Here is a 21,385-nt window from a genome sequence, read left to right as displayed (position 1 = left end):
TTCTTTCTCCCATGATTTTTCTCTCCAAGGAGTGTATCTACCTGAGGTAAATGTTCAACTCATATGCCTGTCTTTTGTTTGGCTGGAAACCACGGATGTGGGTTCAATTCCAGACATGAAGGGCAGCTAGGGAACATAGTCTCAGTGGTTCCACCAGGCTCTATCAGACCAGCAAACCTGGTCCCCCCCCGCTTTTTTTTCTCTACATGATTTTGAGTTTTGTATATGAACATTCTTATAGCACATACAAATACATACATAGAAATATCATCTGCCAAACTTATATACGGTCCTGAGTATATTCCCTTTTATGGCTGTGTTTTAAATTAAAGCAGAAGTAGGAGGTAGCAGTTGTGAGATGGTTCTCTTGTTCAACTATAGTAGCTCATACACTTAGCTCCATCTTTAAGGACTTTTAAGACTGGTTAAGATTACATGAGTTTATCATAATGTTTATGGTCTCAAGGAACAGTGAGTAGAGGTGAATCTTTCCAAGCACCAGCCATTTCTTTCATAGTTCTACTGCATTTCTTCTGCTTCATTAATGCACAGGACAGGGAAAATGCCTTCATTTGCCTTGTAGTAAGAAATAGATTAGAAAGTCATACACTAAGAAAACGTAGATAGCTTACAATGAAGTAAAAAAAAAAAAAAGTCCATTAAATAACTTCTAACTGTAAATTTTATGACTAAAATACCTAAAAACCCTTAAATGAATCCCATTCAAGTAGCTAAGCTTCTTTGTGATTGTAGGAAAAGCATTATGCTTGTAGATATCTTGTGGAATATACATTATTCAGGATGTGTTAGGCTGTCCTTCACTAACAGTATGATTCAATTACAAATGAATTACAAATGAGTTGTCGAATCTCAATGACTTTTTTAAAAAAAGATTATTTCTTGCTCATGTCACCATCTACTGTAGGTTGTCTAGTTCTTCTTGGTGGCTTGGAGACTTGGGCTAGGACTGCTTACATCTAGTGATTCCACTGTTCTCCCAGCCTTATGGATGGGAGGGAGGTAGAACACATGAAGTCATATTTCTTAGCTGACTTGACTTGGAAGTGACATACAGTACTTCTACTCTTAGTTTATTGGCAAGAACTAGTTACATACTTCAAACTAACCATGGGAAGATGAGAAATGTAGGGGAGTGCATGGAATATTTCAATTTGTAGTTCATTGTTGCATGTTGTTTCCAATGCGGGCAACATGGTGAGTATTGACTTAAGAGACAAACTGACCATTGTTGTGGTTTCTATGGTGATGGGAAAATTAGCTAGTTCCATTTCACCTTCTTCCTTCTCTCTACATATAAAATACATGTTTTTGTGATCACTGACAAAGAACAGTTTTATTGAGACTAGATATGGAAGACTGTAAAGATTGACACATTTATTTTAAAAATTAAACAATGGAAAAGTTGAAAGAATAGGGAATAACATTATATATTTCCCTTTGCCTGTAAGACACCTGGCATTATTAAGATCTCAATTATTATTTATAACTATTCAGTTGGTCTTAAGTCTTCATAATAGAATTGACTAGCCCTAAGCATTACCTTGGATGGGACGGGATTTAGGGAACTGATTTAACCAAATCTTTTGGTGACATTTACATGTTGGCCTGCATCGTACAAATTGACACTTCTACATTTTGTTTGTCTAATACATTATGGAAATATATGTTTTTAAAGAGTGATTATTATAAACAGATTTTAAGAGGGACAAACTGGAGTTTAAGAATCATTAGCCCCTCCTTCTTGTCATAGGAGCCCTGGTGATGCAGTGGTTAAGTACTCAGCTGCTAACCAGTAGGTTGGTGGTTCAAACCCACCAGTTACTCCTCGGGAGAAAGATGTGGCAGTCTGTTTCCATAAAGATGTTAGCCTTGGAATCCCTATGAAGAAGTTCTACTTTGTCCTATAGTGATGCTATGAGTTGGAATCAATTTGATGGCAGTGACTTTGGTTTTTAGTTTTCCCAAAATACTTTGTGTATATATTCCATAATTTTCTCCTTAACTAGGTCAAGGGGTTTTCTATGGAAAGGGTTTTAATCTTTTTTTTTTTTTTAAATCTATAGTGCTTTACATGAGTGCCTGGTGCATGAGGAGTATTTTTCTCAGTAGTATGAAGTCTTAATATGTGTTTAAGTGTAGTATATTAAATCTAATTATTGCTAGCTACTAGCCAAATTGTATTTCCTGGATTCTAACTCTTGTGTAATAGTGTTATGGCATAAGTTTTAGTCTTATGTTTTGCTACCACTGTTATGCAATGAAGTTTTATAACCTTTTATTTTCATAAAAACTTTATAGTGAACTATTCCACTAGAGTTCCCAAGCATCTTTATACTGCTAAAAAAAAACATTAAGAGTAGTGGGTAATCAATAAGTATTTGTTTAATAATTAATTATCTAATAATTTAGCAACTAGAAAACTTCATTTACAATTACTTTTTTACATCTGCATTATGATCATTGATAGGGTTATTAACAACCCCAAGGCACTTCTAAGTTATGTGTTTTATTTTTCTGATTTGTTGGAAGTCCCTAATGCATATAAAGTATGTGAGATAAATGATCAATGTAGTATATGATTAATCAAAAGCACTCTATTTCTAAGCCTGGCTGGATAGAAATACATTGTTATATTAAGATATTATATATTTTCTTCTCACATTCAAATATTCTTCATTCAAATATTCTTTTTTTAGGCAACAGAGATTATGCCAAGGATGATCCATTGGAGTTTAAGTCTCACCAGTGGTTTGGAGCATCTGTGAGGTCAAAGCAGGATAAAATTTTGGTAAGTTTTTATTGGTATTTACTCATCCGTGAGTTTAATTCATTTAGATGGAGATGCAAGAAGTTCTATATTTTAAATACGTTAATAAAATTCAGTGTGTCCAGGAAGGAAGACATAAAGAAATAAAATAGCTCTAATCAAAGACCATTCATCTAAGATTAAACCAAAACCCTCTGCCATCAAGTTGATTCTGATTTACAGTGACCCCCATTGGGTTTCCAAGTGGTAAATCTTTACAGTAGTAGATTGCCCTAGCTTCCTTCCACAGAGCAGGTGGTAGGTTTGAACCACCAACCTTTTGGTTAGTAGTCAAATGCTTCAGGCAGTGTGCCATTAGAGCTCCATCTAAGAATACAATCTCTAATGTCCTTCAGAAACTTGGCTTCTGCTACTAGCTGCCTTCATTCCTTCTCTCTTAATTTTTCCCCACTTGACTTGACAGTTCCCTTCATTTTTTTTCTTTGCAGTCAGGTTTAGGAATAGTGTGCTTTTGATTAATCAGTACTCTGGTACTTCCTCTCTTTAAATTCAGAAACAGCCTTCTCTTTACTTTACCTTCACCTCTATTATGGCAACCATTCTTCCACTCCTTTTTCTCAGAAACACTTTTTTGTAATACGTAGTCATGTCATCTTCTTCACATTCTCTCTTCAGCCACTCTAGTGAAGCTTAGGTAGGTAAAGTCAAGGTCATCATTCACTTTGAGGTCACTAAATCCACTGGTATTTATTCTTGCCCTCTTAGCACCTTTTAACAAGGTGGATCCATCCATTCTTTTTGAAATACTTTCCTCCCTTGGCTTGTGGACATTATATTCTATGTTTTTTCTCCCCTCTCACTGACTGCTCCTTTGTAGTCTTCTTTAATGACCCCTCTTCTGCTCAGATGCTGGGATGTCTTAAAGCTCTGTTTCAGGCCCCCCATCTTCTCTAACTATACCTGTCACCTAAAGGCTTCTAACTTGTCCTGTGGCTTTAAATACAGTCTGTATGTTATTAACCCCTAAATCTATATGTCCAGCTCTTAATTATCCCTGGAATTTTAAGTTACATTTCCAAACTACCTATTTGACATTTCCATTCGGAGATCTAATAGATTACTCAAAAGGAATATGGTCGAAATAGGACTTTTGTTGTTGTTGATGTTGTTAGGTCCCGTTCAGTCAGTTCTAACTCATAGCGACATTATGTACAAGAATGAAGCATGCCCAGTACTGTACCGTCTTCACAGTTGTTGACATGTTTGAACACATTATTGTAGCCACTGTGTCAGACTGTAGCTTTAAGGGTCTTTCTCTTCTTTGCTGACCCTCTACCAAGCATGAAGTCCATCTTTAGGGACTGATCCCTGCTGATAACATGTCCAAAGTACCTAAGACAAAGTCTCAACATCCTTGCTTCTAAAGAACATTCTGGCTGTACTTCTTCCAAACCAGATTTGTTCATTTGTCTACCAGTCCATGGTATATGAAAGATTCTTTGCCAACATCATAATTCAAAGGCATCAATATTTCTTCCATCTTCCTTATTCATATGCATGAGTCGGGTGAAAACACCATGGTTTAGGTTAGGTGTACTGTAGTCCTCAGAGGGACATCTTTGCTTTTTAACAATTCCAAGAGGTCTTTTGTAGCGGATTTTCCCAGTGCAGTATGTTATTTGATTTCTTGATTGCTGCTTCCATGGGCATTGATTATGAATCCAAGTAATATGAAATCCTTGACAAATTCAATCTTTTCTCCATTTATCATGATGTGCTTTTTGATTTCTGTTGTGAGGATTTTTGTTTTCTTTATGTAGAGGTGCAATCCAGACTGTCAAAATTCATCCCCAGGCTTTATAGCACTGACTAGACATGTGATAGCTCTCTGCTTCTCTTTTCTCATCTGCAAAGTAGGGTTAATAATTTTACCTACCTGTAGGGTGGTGGTAGGAGGACTAATGATGTAGTGGTTAAGGCATTTGGCTGCTGACCAAAACGTTGGTGGTTTGAACCCACTAACCACCACCAGCCGCTCTGTGGAAGAAAGATGAGGCAGTCTGCTTCCTTAAAGATTTACAACCTTGGAAAGCCAGTGGGGGTTGGTATGAGTTGGAATTGTTGGCAGTGAGTTTAGTTTTGGATTTAGGGGGGTTGTGAAGATAAATGAGATAATCCACATAGAGTGGATGGATGCACAGTGCTTGGCAGTTTAGTAAACCTTGACAGAGGATAGCTTTTATTGTTATTGTATTGTATCATGGAGATACATGAACGATTATAGCATGCTGTGGATTGGCAGGGTGCTAGATGACCACTGAGGCAGACATCTAAACCAATCTGAAGAGAGGATGAATCTTGTTTTCTGGTGCTAGCCAGATGAGTGGGAGGGTCTGGGGACAAAGAGCATTCTAGGCAGAGGCAAGAACTTGTTTCAGAGAAGGTATCCAGAGAAAACCAGTTTGGTCTATCCACGGAGTACATTCCACTGTTGTTGGAATGTTCTGTTGGAATCATGGGTGGTGAGAGGCAGTGGGAAAGGAGATCACAGAATGGGTGTGCAGCTGGCCTGGTCTGGTTTATGCTTGTTCTCCAGGCACAGTTCCCCTTTCACTCAGCATTTTCCCAGTTTGGACCATAAATGATATTTCACTCTATTTATACGCTATGCTCCTTTAACTCTTAAATGCATTTGAGAATCTTTGAAGTTTTTTATGAACTCACTTTTTCATGTTGAAGTGTTTTAAAATAAATGATAATGTGAAACTCTAATAATTTTCTTACATATTAAAAAAATCAACTATCATGAGTAATTCCTTATGTCTAATAACCAGTCCATGGGGAGCTCTGGTAGCATAGTGCCTAAGACACTTGACTGCTCACCAGAAGGCTGGTGGTTCAAACCCACCAGCCACTCCTCGGGAGGAAGGTTGGGCAATCCTACTTCCGTAATGATACTGCCTTGGAAACCCAAGGAGGGGTCGCTATGAGTCGGGCTGACTCCATGGCAAACAACAACAACAACAACAACAACAACAACAAACAACCAGTCCATATTTAAATTCTCCTGATCATCCCTAAAATGCCCTTTGAGTAATTTTATTTTACATGGTGATTTGTATTTGAAATGAATCTTTTGGGCAGTGAAAGCATTAATCCCCTGGCCAGTTTCTTGGAGAGTGCCGATAGGTCCATGATTTCCGTGAGTGCTCTTCCTGTCCCTCAGAATTCCACAGGCAAATCCCTCTAGAATCTAGAGTGTAGTCTAGCTCTCAGCTTGCTTGACCTTTCAGTACTTAGAAGTTGACCTCTACTGGATCCATGGCGTAGTAGTCACCCTGTGCAAAATCTGTCCCTTTTACTATGTAAAGGAGCTCTGGTGGCATAGTGCCTAATACATTTGCTAACCAGAAGGTTGCAGTTAAACCCATCAGGCATTCCGTAGAAGGAAGACTGGGCAATCTACTACTGTAAACATTTACTACCTCTGAAACCCTAAGGGGTTAGCTATGAGTAGGCATCGACTCGATGGCAGTGAGTTTTTTTTCCCGCACTATATAAGACCCTACAATAAATAACTTCCTGTTATCTTACTTATTACTTATCTTTTCAGTGTTTGTGAGTGAGCTCACGAACAATTCCTACTTTTTAAAAATTTTATCACTAGGCGCTCTCGTGGTGTAGTGCCTAAGGCATTTGACTGCTAACTAAAAGGATGGTGGTTCAAACCCACCAGCCACTCCTCAGAAGGAATGTTGGGCAATCCACTTCCATAGTGATACCGCCTTGAAAACCCAAGGGGGTTTGTTATGAGTCGGATCTGACTCCATGGCAGTGGGTTTGGTTTGGTTTGGAACATTTACAGAGTACTTACGTTCTAGGCACTGAATATTTTGCGTGAATTGTCTTATTTAATCTTCACCACAGCTCTTGGAGATAGGTACAATAAATAATTGGCCTGTTTATAGAAAAGGGAACTGAGATTCGGAAGTTAAGTAACTTGTCCCGGGTTACTTGTCTACTAATTGGTGGATCTAGGATTCATTTGTGAGTAATTTGTTCCCCATAGCCCATAGTCCTTGCCAGTACTGGTACTTTGTCACTGAGAAGAAATCTGGGACTTCATTAAACATTTTTACTCTATTGTCTTAATATCCTTAGAGCCTCTTAAAGTTTCTCAATGAAACAACACCTGTGATAGATGAAATTGAAAGCAAATATGTCAGGTCTGGAGCACAAGAGTAAGCAGTTCCCTTCACACTGAGTTTTTCGTTGTCTAAATATATCTATATGTGTGTAATTAACATAAAAATAATGCATAGAAATAAATAATTAAATGCTTAGAAAGAAATGATTAAAATGAACAGCTCCAAGATGACAAACCGTATTTTTTGCTGTAGTTCCATGTAGCTTACCTGCCACAGTATTGATCAGTATTAGTGATAATGATGTTAAGCACTTGGGATGATACCTGGCACAAAGTAGGAACTCGATAAACAGTGGCTCTTTCCTCTGCCACGAACAGTTAAAACAACAGCATAATTCCTTATCTGCACAGGAAGTGCCTTGCAGCCATTCTTCATAGCTTTCTTTTTCATTGGATCATTACATCCATATGCCAAGGAGTGAAGTCAGCTTGCTGTTCTGCCGACTTTGGCTGACTCACTACTGAATAGTGTATCTTTCTTAGACTTTCCCTTCTCTATCCTTGCTCTGAACTGTCGTTCATTCAATAAAAGCTATACACTGCCCCAACGATGGCTTTTTATCATTCCATACTATGCTAAACCATCACAAACACTCACTGCCTGTAAATTCAGCTTGGCCTTCGGATAATGTGATAATGATTATGACAGATCTGTGATCCAGACTGCTGACTAGAATGCTGATGGATTACAGACATGTGCTTATTTCTTATGAGATTTTTCCACACTGCTTGGAATGACTGGAGCTGCTTAGAATTAGTCATGAAGGATAGAGCTACTGAGTGAAGGGGAAATAATTTTGTAAGAAGTAAGGGTCCAGACATTTTGGTGTGGGTAGGATAAAAGCAAGTAGATAATTCTCCATGTGTGTGTAAATTTTAGTTTATTTGTAAAGCTGATTTAAGCTGACATCTTAGTCTTTCACTAAGAAATTTTATTTTAGCTTGTTTTGTCGTGTAGAAGCTGAATAAATACGTAAGTAAGAATATATCAAGCACTGTGCTTTTTCAGAAGTAAAGCTTTGCCTTCTTAGGACCTGAAAGAATCTAGAGTAGGAATACAGATTGGAGGAGGGGAGAAGAAACTAAAGAATTTTAAGAAGTTTTCTAGAAATGGACAGTTAGTCTCTTTGGCCACTAATTGTCATGGTCTTTGGGGGCACAGTACTATGACCTTACTACTATATTTTAGTACTTGTTATATGAGCTAGTGCTCCAAACCTGTAGTACTCCAAAATCAAAAACCAAACCTGCTAAATCAATTCTGACTCATAGTGACCATATAAGACAAAATAGAACTGCCACATGGGATTTCCAAGGCCATAAATCTTTGTGGAAATAAACAGTCACTTCTTTCTCCTGTGAAGCCTAGAGTAAAATAAACGTAGTTTAAAACCCCTGGTTTTAAGGGATATTTATCACCATTAAAACCAAAACCAAACCAAACTTACTGCCATCAAGTAAATTTTGACTCATAGTGATCCCCATTGGGTTTCCAAGGTGGTAATCTTTTAGGGAAGTAGATTGTCCCATCTTCCTTCAGTGCAGTAGCTGGTAGGTTGGAACCACCAACCTTCTGGTGAAGAGTCAAACGCATTAGGCACTGTGCCGTCAGAGCTCCTTATCACCATTAAAGGAAGGTGTTATTGCATAACTGATTGAAGAAAAAGTCAACATCCTTGTAATTCTAGCCTCTTAGGGGATAACTTTTCTACCTTTTTCTTTTTTAATTGTGGTAAATATATATGTGCAGCTTTGGTGATGTGGTGTCTAAGGCATTTGACTGCCCATAAGAAAGTTAGTGGTTCAAACCCACCACCTGCTTATGGAAGAAAGATGAGGCAATCTATTTCTATAAAGTTTTACTGCCTCAGCAAACCCAATGGGGGTCACTATGAGTTAGAATTGACTCAGTGGCAGTGAGTTTGGTTTATATGTATGTATGTATATAGACATTGGGGTAGTACCTAGGGATTTGACTGCTAATTAGAAGGTTGGCAGTTCAAACCCATCAGCCACTCCTCGGAAGGAAGGTTGGGTGATTTACTTCCATAGTGATACTGCCTCGGAAACCCAAGGAGGGGTTGCTATGAGTCAGATTCGACTTGATGGCAGTGGGTGGGTATATAGACATGTGCATACGTATATATATGTGTGTATATATATATATATATATATATATATATATATATATACACACACACACACACACACACACATATACATGTATATATATATACGTGTAACAAAGCATATGTCAATTCAACAATCTTCACATGTACAGTTCAGTGACATTAACAGTGTTCATCATGTTTAACCATTATCCTTATCCATTCTTTGCTTTCTTCTTACATTCCATCATTATTTCCTTAATGTCAGATGTTTAATGAGGATTTATTTTGTGTAAGGAACTTGGCCAGAGAAACAGAAAGATGAGTAAGATACTTGCCTGCCCTTAGGAAACATACAGACTGAAAGATGGAGTGGAGGGTGGATGAGTTCACAAAGCCTCTAAAGTAAATTAGAATGCAGGTGCGGTGAAGAGGACAAAGTGCTATTAGGAGTCAGAGGAGACTCCACATCTGATTGTGGGTCGTTAGGGGAGGATTTGTCTAGGAGGAGAGATTTCAGTAGGACTTTCAAGAGTTGGACCTGTTTTCAGTTTGTTGGTTTTTTTGCAGAGTGAATATAAACCCAGTGTTGATGTTTGCCATGTTTGTGTTAGTGTTTCGCTTCAGAAAGTATTACAGAAAATCCACTGAAATGTTTTCAGTAAATTTAGTTGTGCGGCACTTTCAGTGGATCACTGTATTAGTAAAACATGCATTATTCTACTGCTTTATATATGGTATTGAAATCTATAACTCAAAAAACAAAAATAATCTTAGGTTATTTGGCAAATGAATAAAAGGAGTGCTATATTTTAAACTTTCACCCAAATCACACTTAAATAAAGGAAGTGCCACATTCTATTTCTTACATAATAAATGAAATGCCTCCTTTTTGCATGAAAGTGTTATCTATAGTTCAAGAATCAGTTCAGTCTGTGACTTTCAGCTGAGCTCATGACACCTGAAATAATTATTTTATAAACTATTTTGAAAAAAAATTATTGTATTTGGACTATAAATACAGCATTCAAAAAACAGTTCTATTATGTGAAGTTTAAGGTGTGAAAAACAAAAAACCTACTGCCACTGAGTCAATTCCAACTCATAGCAGCCCTTTAGGTACAGGGTAGATTTATTAGTTTTTATTAATGCTTAGAAAGTGATGTTATATTCTGAGCTAGTAAGATTGTCTGAAATGCTAATTTTTTTCAGAGAGTTTCTATGTCATGAACTATGCCCTTTGGTTTTAGGCCTGTGCCCCACTATACCACTGGAGAACTGAAATGAAACAGGAGAGAGAGCCTGTTGGAACATGCTTTCTTCAAGATGGAACAAAGACTGTTGAGTATGCTCCGTGTAGATCAAGTATGTACAGGAAGTTGTACCAGCTATTAAGATGGGTGTGAAGCCTAGTTTGTTAAAAATGTGTGTGGGGAGGTTCTCTGTGAGTTTGCCATGGAATCAAAGTTTGTGTATAAAATTTGTACACATATGTGATATTTGATGAGAAAAAAATGAAAAAAATCCTAGTAGGTATGTGCAATAAACAGTTTTATCTTTTTTCCCTAAAAACTAATTTTCATCTTCCTTGGTTAGTGGTAATTAATGTGCAGTTTCAAAAGCTATATTTTTAATCACTATTAGTCCATAGAGCTCAACTAAGTCTCTTTTAGTAGAGAATGCTTGGGCCTCCACACCTAAAGATTCTGGTTCAATAGGTCTAAGCCAGACCTGGGCACATGTGTATTTAACAGAGTCTGTAAGGGAGTCTGATGGATACTAAAGTTGGAGGGTGAACTGCTTGATGTTAGTCATGATAAAGAGCCAGAGTTCATATCGGAGGGTGAAACAGTGAGCTCAGAACTCTGAGTCTGTTATTTCTTGCTCTTAATCAGAGTTTCTTTATTAATTTATCATCAAGTTTATCCTTGTTTTGATGATCCAGAAAATCCTGTGCTGTCCTCTAATATTATTTAAAATTTCTAATGAATTATTGTAACTACAAATGATTTTGAGTTTTGATTTATAGCTTTGATTATGCTTTCCAAACTGTGAACGCCCCTTTTCCCTTGGAGGTTCAGATCCTCTTGCCGGTTATTACTGCAGATCTGCAGATCATCTTTATACCAGAAGCATGAAAGTAGATTATTGAAATACATTAGGTGTTTGTATGTGGAACACTTTTTTTTTTTCATTGTGATAAGTATGTAACAAGACATTTGCCATTTCGATAATTGTCACACCTGGAGCACTTCTTGTGCTGTTCTTTTTTGTTTTCCACTAGTCATCAAATAGTTTAGTAAAGAAAATTAGTAATAAAAGTACAAAATTTAAGATTCTTACTGTAGATTCTTCTTTTCCATGTTAGGCAACTTGTGACTCTAGGTCAAAGGAACTACTCAGTCTACAAAATTCTAGGCAGTTGAACCTCAGAAATTAAAAATGACTTTATAAAATACTTATTTTCTTAGCCCATCACCTTGACTCCATTTTTATGAGTGGAAAATTAACATTAAAAGAATGGTACCTACCAGGAACTGCAGACACTTGCTGGGATATAGTAAACACAAGGTCAGAAACCACAGCCTATACTGCGTGGAGGAAGTTGGCAGGTTTATCAGCGGTGCCTGATGCCATCTCCTTCTCTACATATTTTGCTTGTGGGACTGTAGTCTTTGATGGCGTATGGAAAAATTAAGGACAAAATTTGTGTTGTTAGTTTCTGTATTGCAAAAATGTTCTTATGATGAAAAGATACTTTATAGCTAAAATGAGCTAACCCCTGTGTGCCAGACTTGTGACTTCTTTATGTGATGCATATAACTCAAACCCTCATTCTCATTTGATGGACACAGAAACTAAGATTCAGACAGTTGAAATAGTTTTTTACCACATCTAATGCCAGTGCAGGTCTGACTCGATGGCACATAGCAACAACAACAACAATGCTAGTGAGTAGCCTGAATGAGGATTTGAACCCAGGTATGTCTAATTCCAAAGGAGTCTTTTCCCTTCATTACTAACAATCAAGCCTGTTTTCCATTTCAGCTGTGTAAGGCTGTGAGGAACCCTGAGAACAAGTACTCTAATGATCCCCTGTCACATTAGGCTAGTACTTTTCATCATTTTGCATCTTCAGTAATGACTAGTTCTTTTCTAAACACGTTTTTAAAGGAGTGAGGCAGTATGATCTATCTATCATATCATGTTTTCACTTATTAAGTTTAGATACAAACATTGTAAAAACCATTTTAAACTTTATTTTCTTAAGTCAGACCCATATCAGGACAGCAAACTATAACCTGTGGGTCCATTTTTCTAAATAAAATTTTATTGGTACACAGCCACACCCATTTGTTTACATTTTTTTCTATAATGGGAGTGTCCAACAGTGAGAATCTAATACTTGCCACAGAGATTGTATGATCCACGAAGTTTAATATATTTACTATCTGGCTCCTTTACGGAAAAAGCTTGCTGACCCCTGATCTCATTATTGAAACCTCAAATCTTAGAAAAACTATGAAAGAACAACCTCACTGAAAGCAAAGTGTCTTTCTTCCTAATAAGCCTACCTTCCAGTATCCCATAATTATTGTACACATTTTTTGACTAAACCTTGGAAATAGTAAGCTACCTGCAGGCCCAAATTGAAGTCCCTGGGCAGGGCAAATGTTTGATGTGTTTGGCTGCTAAGAAAAATATTGGAGGCTCTGGTTCACAGAGGAAAGGCTTGATGATCTCCCAAAAAATCAGCCATTGAAGACCCTGTGAAGCACAGTTTTACTCTGACATATATGGGATTACCATGAGTCGGAACTGACTCCACGGCAACAGGTTGTTTTCTAACAGCCCCAAATTACGTGGACAGCCTGTCCAGAGAAAAGGTGCTCAGGAATGGGAAATTGGCTTGGGTTATATTCTCCCATTGGCTGATGGCCTGCCTATAGCTGAGGGTGATTCACTTAACCAGTCAGGCCCTTGTTTATTATTGGTGAAATACTGTTTTGGACTAAAGACTTCAGGGGTATAATTTGAGTATTTTGTTTCCTCATCATATGTCAGTAAATTAAAATAACCCAGTGATGGGTTTTATGTGGTGATGCCAGTTTTGTATGGCTACACTGCTAACTTCTTGATGGCTTTGATTGCCTTCATGTGGTACTGTTGGTGGTAGTAGCTTCTATGTGCTTTTGTTTGTTTGTTTGTTTTTGCTTTGCTTCTTATTTTGTTGTTGAGAATATACACAGTGAAGCACATACCAATTCAATCATTCCTACATGTACAATTCAGTGACATTGATTACATTCTTCAAGTGGTACAGTTACACTCACCCTCTTATTCCTCCCCATTAATGTAAACTCACTGCCTCCTCAAGTTCCTGTCTAATCTTTAGAGTTGCTGTTGTCAGTATGATCCTATGCAGATAGTTCTTAAAAGAGCACAGTGCTCAAGGCAGACATTCTTTACAAGGCAAGCTAAATTGTTGTTTGGTTTTAAGAAGACTGCAGGGGATATTTTTAAAGACTGTCTCAGGGCAATAGTTTCAGGGGTTTATCCAGGAAGTGTGGAGACCATGAGAATTTGAAATTCTGTTCTGCATTTTCTCCCGGGTGGTTTGGTTTTTAACATGACCTATGTGGATAACCATGGCAAGGAACTTGACTGTCTATCACCAACTGAACCTTATTGCTGATTATGTTTGCCTCCGACTTTTCCTGACTATATCTATGTCCATTCCTGGCTTTATGCAATAGGCCAGGTGTATTTCTGTTCTGTGTGCCTCTCCCTGAAATCATATGACTTAAATACTCTTTAACTTCATGCTCAGACTGAGTTTTTGTTTTCTCTGTTTACTTTCTGATTATATTATTTGTAGATAGATTTTTTTTGTTAGGGTTTCTAGCTGGCTTTTTCTTCTTTCTATTCATTATCAGGCATAAAACATATGCATAAAGTGCATTGTTTTTGAGACAGTGCAGCAGAGTGTTATAGACAGACCTAGGTTCAGCTTCACACTCTCTTATTTACTAGCTCCTTGACCATAGTTAGGAGCTCTGGTGGTATAGTGCGTAAGGCATTTGGGTGCTAACCAGTAGGTCGGTCATTCAAATCCACCAGCTGTTCTGTGGGAGGAAGATGAGGCAATCGTCTTCCATAAAGATTAACAACCTTGGAAACAATGGGGGTCACTATGAGTAAGAATCAACTTGATGACAGTGGGGGGTTTTTTGACCATGGTTATGTTACTTAAATTCCCTTAGCACTGGTTTCCTCATCTGCCAATTGTGAATAATAATAGTATATCTCATAGGATTGCTCTAAAGATTAAAAAGATAATGTCATGTAAAATGTTTATGTTTAAGACCCCAGCTGGGGTCTTAAAAGCTTGTGAGCAGCCATTTAAGGTACACCTATTGATCTCTCCCCTGTCTGGAGCAAAGAAGCGTGAAGACAATCAGAGACACAGGAAACAATTGTCCAAAGGACTGATGGAGCACGTGAACCCCAGCCTCCATGACCCTGAGACCAGAAGAACTAGATTGTGCCCATGAGCTACTGCTAACTACTCTGAAAGGAATCACAATAAGAGGTCCCAGGTAGAGTAGGGAAAGATGTAGACCAAAACTAAACTTCATAAAGAAGACCAGGCTTACAGGTCTGATGAAGACTGGTAGAACCCTCAAGTCCATGACCCTTAGCACCTTTCAAGCTAGGAACTGACCTTAACCCGGATGACTCAGCTGGCGGCCAAATGATAAAAAGGCCTGTAAGGTAAACAGTAATATCATGAGGATATGCACTCATTAGAATAATCAACCACATGAGATCAAAAAGGCAGCATATGTCTGGGAACAGAGCTGGGAAGGCATGAAGGGATGGGAAAGAAGAATGAAGGGAAGGCATGGGTGCAGGGAGGAAGTGGGAATAATGCTGTTACAGAGTGGGGATTGCAGTAAATGTCACAAAATAGAATGTATATGGATTGTGGAATGGAAAATCAATCTGTTCTGTAAACTTTCACCCAAATCACAATTATTAAAAAAAAAAAAAAAAAATGCTCAGCCCAGTACTTGGCTCACAGTAAGGACTTTAAAAACATTAGCCGCTCTTACTATCATAATCTGTATTGCTATTTATAATATCATTGTCAGACTTGAAAAAATTGAGAAGTTATTAGTTGTCTCTAGAAATAAACACCAAAGCCTTCATTGAAATAGTCCACATTCAACATAAAATTCTTTAAATTGGCATAAACACTCAGTTAATATTTACCTGCTACAAACATTTTAAAGGATAGTCATTTTTTTGGCTGAAGATTCTGAGAGACCAACTAAAGCAGATAATTGTACAGTGTGCTAATCAAAAAAGAATGCCTTTATAAACAGCCCAAAATAGTTCCCCAGATGCAACATGAATAAAGGAAATAAATGGTTGACTTGAGGTCAGAGCAAGAATTCCTTAGTCTGATTCACTAGACTCTGGAAACCCCGGCCCCACATTTTCCCCTCCCTCTTGGTTAGAAAAGTTTACATTGGGTTAAGATTACACTCCTGAGGCTATTTTCTAAAACATATTCTAAATTTGGATATTAAGTGTGTAATCTTGGGCAGTTACCAAGTTTTTCAATTGAGTTGAAAGTTTTTGATGGGATTATTTGACAAAAATTCTTGGAGTTTGCCCTCCTTATGACTGAAAATAGGTATTTTTGGTTCCTGTATTTGGGTGGCAAATACAGTAAAAATATAAAATAGCTTTTGAATTTATATTTTGTAACATTACCTAAAAGAATTATTTGATAACTGAAGAATAATGTTCTATTGTTCCTTGTTGTTCTCAAAACAGAACAAGGGAGGAATCTTTTATTTGCTTCTGCTTCTAGGTGTATAGTATTGCTTATGATTAAAGTTTATTTGTATTAATTTTCTAATATTCAGAGTTAGCCCTCCTTTGTGAGAAGTACAAAAAAAGGAAGTAACTACAAAAAGCAAAACTCTTGAATGGACTATTGATTGGAAAATATTTAAAAGTATTGCATTTAAAGATGTCCATTTACATAGACCTCAGTGCTAAACATGTTGAAGGAACCGTGGTGATACAATGGTTCACCGCTTTGCTGCTAACCAAAAGGTTGGAGTTTGGAACCCATCAGCCACTCTGTGGGAGAAAACATCTGGTGATCTGCTTCTGTAAAGGTTACATCCTAGGAAACGCCGTGGAGCCATTCTGTCACATAGGGTCATGTTGAGGCAGAGTCAACTCAATGGCCAACAAGAACAACTGAATGTACCGAGAGGATATTTCATATTTTGGGCTTTGTGAAACATTCAGTTAGGGTTTTGCCATTTCCTGAAATGCTGTGGTGTTTTTTTTTAAATTGTTTTTCTTTATTGGGTATAATATTTTTAAGTGCATTTGAAGGAAAATGTATATATTAGTAATTCATGTGTCTCTTTTCTAGGATTCATAATAATTTAGCAAAACATACCAATTGTAGGGTAATAGTAAGAGAAGAATTTCTGAGTGGAATTTCAGTTTGCCGATTGCAAACATTTAGTGTTTTATGAAATCAGTGTACTGGGTCCCAACCAGTAACTGTAAAAAAAGAAAAGAAAAGGAAAGAAAAAGAATAAAGTAGAAAATATCAGAGTTTATTGTATATAGTATTGATGATACTATTTTATGAAGCTTTATTTTAGTGATATATATTATACATACATAGGAGTCCCTGGGTAGCTCAAACAGTTAAGCACCTGGCTGCTAATGAAAAGTTTGGCTTGGTAATCTACTCCTGTCAAATGACAGCCATTGAAAACCCTACGGCGTGCAGTTCTACTTTGACACACGTGGGATTGCCATGGGTTGGAATTGAAATGATGGCAGCAGGTTGTATTGTTTTTTTAACAAAATACACACTATGTGTGTGAGTTGTTATATAAAATAGAATCTTGCTACTGGTTGTGGTTTAAAAAAATTCTGGAAACTCCACCTCTTAGGTGATCTTTCTGTTCTCTAGTGTCTGGTCCAAGTACTTGAATCTTTCTCCATGTCCATATCTTAGAAAATGGTGCTGATAAACATGCATTCTCACTTTATTAGAATGTGGTAACAACTGGTGAAAAGCCTGAGTGAATGAACATTCCCAAAACTAGTATGCTATCTTGTGACTTTAGTGATACCAGATTTTTCTCATGTTTGGTTTTGTGTTATTTGTTTGTTTTTGGGTTTGTGTATATTTACAATCTTTTTATTTTAGAAAATATCGATGCTGATGGGCAGGGATTTTGTCAAGGAGGATTCAGCATTGATTTTACTAAAGTAAGTTCTCATTTAAGCTCAAATGATATTCAGAGCTACCTTGTCGTTCAAACCATAGTTAAAAGTATATTGATTAATCCTTCAGCTTCTGAAAACCATGACCTGTTTTATGAAAAGAGCTAATAAGGACGGCCCATGTTATGTAACATTCTCTGCCTTACATTAGTCCTTCCCTCCCCAGAAGATAATGTTTATTTGAAATTGGGACAATTCAGAATCAGTATGAAAGCAAGTAGAGAATCTCCTCAGTACATGATGTTGTTGTTGTTGTTGTTTGCCATCGAGTCGGACCCAACTAACTCATAGCGACCCCTCCTTGGGTTTCCAAGGCAGTATCACTGTGGAAGTAGATTGCCCAACCTTCAGTACATGATAGTAACTATTAATTTGTAGAGTATCAAACTTTTCTATGCTGGAATGAAATTGTTTTTTCACAAAGGTTATCAATAGGAGCTTTATTACCAAATTAGATTTAGTTACATAAAAGCTGTGGAACATGCATTTTAGCCATCTCTTATGAGCCTAAGGAGCTCTGGTGATATGGTGGGTAAGGCATTTGGCTGCTAACCGTAAGGTCAGTGGTTCAAGCCCACCAGCTGCTCTGCAGAAAGAAAATGAAGCAGAAAGAAAATGAAGCATTCTACTTCTGTAAAGATACACAGTCTTGGAAACCCAGTGGGGGCCACTGTGAGTCACAATTCACTCGATGGCAGTGAGTTTGGTTTGGTTTGGTCTTATGGACCTACAGGCATCAAGTGATGATGAAGCAATTTAATAATTACAAGAAATCTCAAGTGCAGGGCTCACTGTATTTTTAACTATAATAATAACTTTTCAGAGTTAATAGTTTTGATCTAGTTTTCTAAAGTAAGAATTACTTTTATATTTTCAAGCATCTATTTTCTTAAGTATAATTTTGTTGAGGGGGTATATGAACACTTTGAATATTTTCTGTCAAATTGAGAGTATTATTTTCATCTAGAAAAGTACCAAGAATATATTGATTGATTAAAAATAAAGTCCCTTAGGATATGGCTTTCTTAGAAAATATGAACAAAGAGGAGTGTCTTACATTTATGAAAACAGTAGAAACTATAATCCTGTGATAAAGAAAAACTTACCTTTCTTACTTTTATTAAAAAAGTTCATATTTAATTTTTATGGCAATATTTTTTCCTAGATTAGATACTGATAATTACAGTAACCCTCAATATCAGGTCACTGATTTTTAATTCACTCAATTTGATATGGCATTATTCATAATTATAAATATTAAGGTAGTCAAAGAGAGATAAAGTATATTGATAAATACTGGATTAAAAATTACATGTTTATTTTAAAGTAAGTATTGTATTTTAAAAAGAACTGTCCTTATTTTCTGTATCCATGCCTGTTCACTGTAATTTCAGAACTATTTCCATACCATGAAGTCATTGCTAAATTAATTGTTCACTTTTTAAAACTTACTCCTGAAAAGAAAGGTATCATGTTCAAGATGTCATTAAATTGTCAATAACACATCTTAGAAGTATCTTTTATATGGCAAGAGTTTGTCTGTTGAAAGCTTGAAAATGGATATATGTACATTTGGAGGAAAAAAAATACCTTCAACAAAAATAAACTGTTAAAATATTATGCTTAAATATTTTATCAATTAGTTTGTTACAGATGTAAGAAATGCTAGTCAAGTATAATTTGTCTATACAGTATACTCGGGAAAACTTACTCTTTTACTTCACTCATCTAGATTTGTCAGACACTAGAAATAGTTTTCCTTTAGCAGAAGAGAAAGTTCCTTAATGATTATTAAAGAGAGAATTTGCTTGTATAGTGTCAAACCTAATGCACAAAATTAAGGGTGATCTTTTTTTCCTGTGTAAACAATAGACTTTGTAATAATACTTCATAGCAAGTATACAAAGGATCTAAGACCCTCTATATATCTCTATATATACATTGGCATATTTTCCACATATTAAAAGAATGTATTATAACTTTATTTTTCAGTTTTTATGGTGTTTGAGAAAAGTACAATGAAAGCCACTAAAACTCATTGTTTTTAAATGTGCATCTTTTTGTTGTTTGACTCAATCTAGGCTGACAGAGTACTTCTGGGAGGTCCTGGTAGCTTTTATTGGCAAGGTAAGTTCATGGATTGAATTGTGTCCCCAAAAATGTGTGTCCACGTGGCTGGGCCATGATTCTCAGTGGTTTGATACTACATACTATATACTACGGAACATAGACTGATGTTAGATATGAACCATACCTCACTGTTCCGACTTATGTACAAATTCAACTTAAAGACAAATTTAGGAATAGAATTTGTTCACATCATGGGAACTGCCTATATGTAAACACTGTCCATTACACAGTGTTATAATACCTCATGTATGTTTCCAGTAAAAATAAGTTGAATATTGTTAAAGTTGATTATAATGTACATTTAGAAAGTAATTGGGAATCATTTATTTTTATTTATGATCTATAGTTCAGTCTCTAATTTCCTCACAGGTAAATTCTTTTCCATCTCTGTCCACTAGGGGCCATGGTGTCAGCTTTGGTGTGTGGAGCTGATGGTAGTAAGCAAAGGATAATATTATGAAAGCTTATGGTTTTAGAAGTATTTTGAAGTTACTCTTAAGAATATTTAAGTGGTTATTTTCTCAATAATCTCTGATGCCAACGATAATCTCTCTAAATGTTTGGGACTTTTTGTTTAATAGAGGATCTTACTAAGTTTTTAAAAAATGTATGTAAGTTGACATTGATGTGAAGATAAAATACTGTTTTCTTCAGTCATTATGGGAGGCCTAATTATTATCATTTAAACAAATGTGTGACATCTTATTTGCTGACAACTTGAAAGTAGAAAACTAAACCTCACAATTATTTATTTAGTTAATATTTTGATACTATTTTCTGCAAAAAAGTGCTGCTTACAGGGTCAGAACTCTGTTTATTAGCATTCTGACATTCAAGCATTATCAGTATCTGGAAGATTGGAAAACCTTTGACTGGAAATATTTGATCGGCAATATTGTTTTGCTAGTACTTTCAAATTCTGAATTTTATTTCTGTATTCTCCACTTTACTTGTATCTTTGTAGGAAAATCTTTGCTTTTGCTTTGTAGAATGAGAAGCTATAAAAAGAGATTTGCTGAAGGAAAGTAGGTTGAAAGGCAAAAGAGAAAAATTAAGGGATGGGAATAGGTGAAAAGTTGAAAGGGAAGAGCAAAATCAAAAACGAAGAAAAGAGAAATATCAGGGAAAGTCAGATCAGCATGTGAGGCAGACTAATACAACTGCAAAATTTTAATTTCTAGGAATTGTAATTTATTGGAAAATGAAATGATTTATGCAAAATTATTCTTGAGGTTTATAGTTTTAAAATGAAAAAAAAAAAACAAAAAACCCAACCTTTCTAAAATGTACATGAGAAAAGGGGATTTGACTACTTCCTAATGAAATATGGACGTGTTTTTTTCTTTCCTGCTGGGTTTGTCGTTGTCCAGAAGGAAGGGGAGTATCTGATATATACGCCTAGATACAACTGTAGGGTGAGGATTATCAGTTAGGACTGTTGGTTAACTTTGCCCTTTTAAGAAACAGCTATGAACATGTTTAAATAACTTCTTCTTTTAATACTTTTGAGTATTATGTAAGGATGTACTCCTGTTTATTATAAATTGGAACACGTGTACATGTTCCAATGTTATTATATTATAAATTGGAACACGTGTACATATTCTTATGGGAAGATACCAAGAACATTATCCATGAAGAAAGCAAGAGATCACTAAAAAGACAAGAAAAGAAGAGGAGACCAAAGTGGATGACAGAAGAGACTCTGAATCTTGCCCTTGAGCGGAGAATAGCTAAAGTAAATGGAAGAAATGAAAAGGTAAAAGAGCTGAACAGAAGATTTCAAAGAGCAGCTCGAGTAGACAAAGCCAATTACTA

General features: G+C 36.4%; 1 protein-coding gene across 1 annotated transcript in view; it reads left to right on the top strand.

Annotated features, from left to right (window-relative positions):
- Positions 1-21,385, top strand: part of ITGAV (integrin subunit alpha V) — a 137,615-nt gene that overhangs the window by 43,568 nt on the left and 72,662 nt on the right. The window contains exons 3-6 of the mRNA XM_007959852.2: positions 2,718-2,809; positions 10,354-10,468; positions 17,361-17,422; positions 19,519-19,564. Of these exons, the coding sequence (XP_007958043.1) occupies positions 2,718-2,809; positions 10,354-10,468; positions 17,361-17,422; positions 19,519-19,564 (315 nt within the window). The remainder of the gene's footprint in view (positions 1-2,717; positions 2,810-10,353; positions 10,469-17,360; positions 17,423-19,518; positions 19,565-21,385) is intronic.

This window comes from Orycteropus afer, unplaced genomic scaffold (assembly GCF_000298275.1).
Source record: "Orycteropus afer afer isolate SDZICR_OR568_19922 unplaced genomic scaffold, OryAfe1.0 scaffold00001, whole genome shotgun sequence".
Taxonomy (NCBI): Eukaryota; Metazoa; Chordata; class Mammalia; order Tubulidentata; family Orycteropodidae; genus Orycteropus; species Orycteropus afer.
Note: the sequence above shows the minus strand (reverse complement) of the source record. Positions and strands in the feature narration are given on the sequence as shown.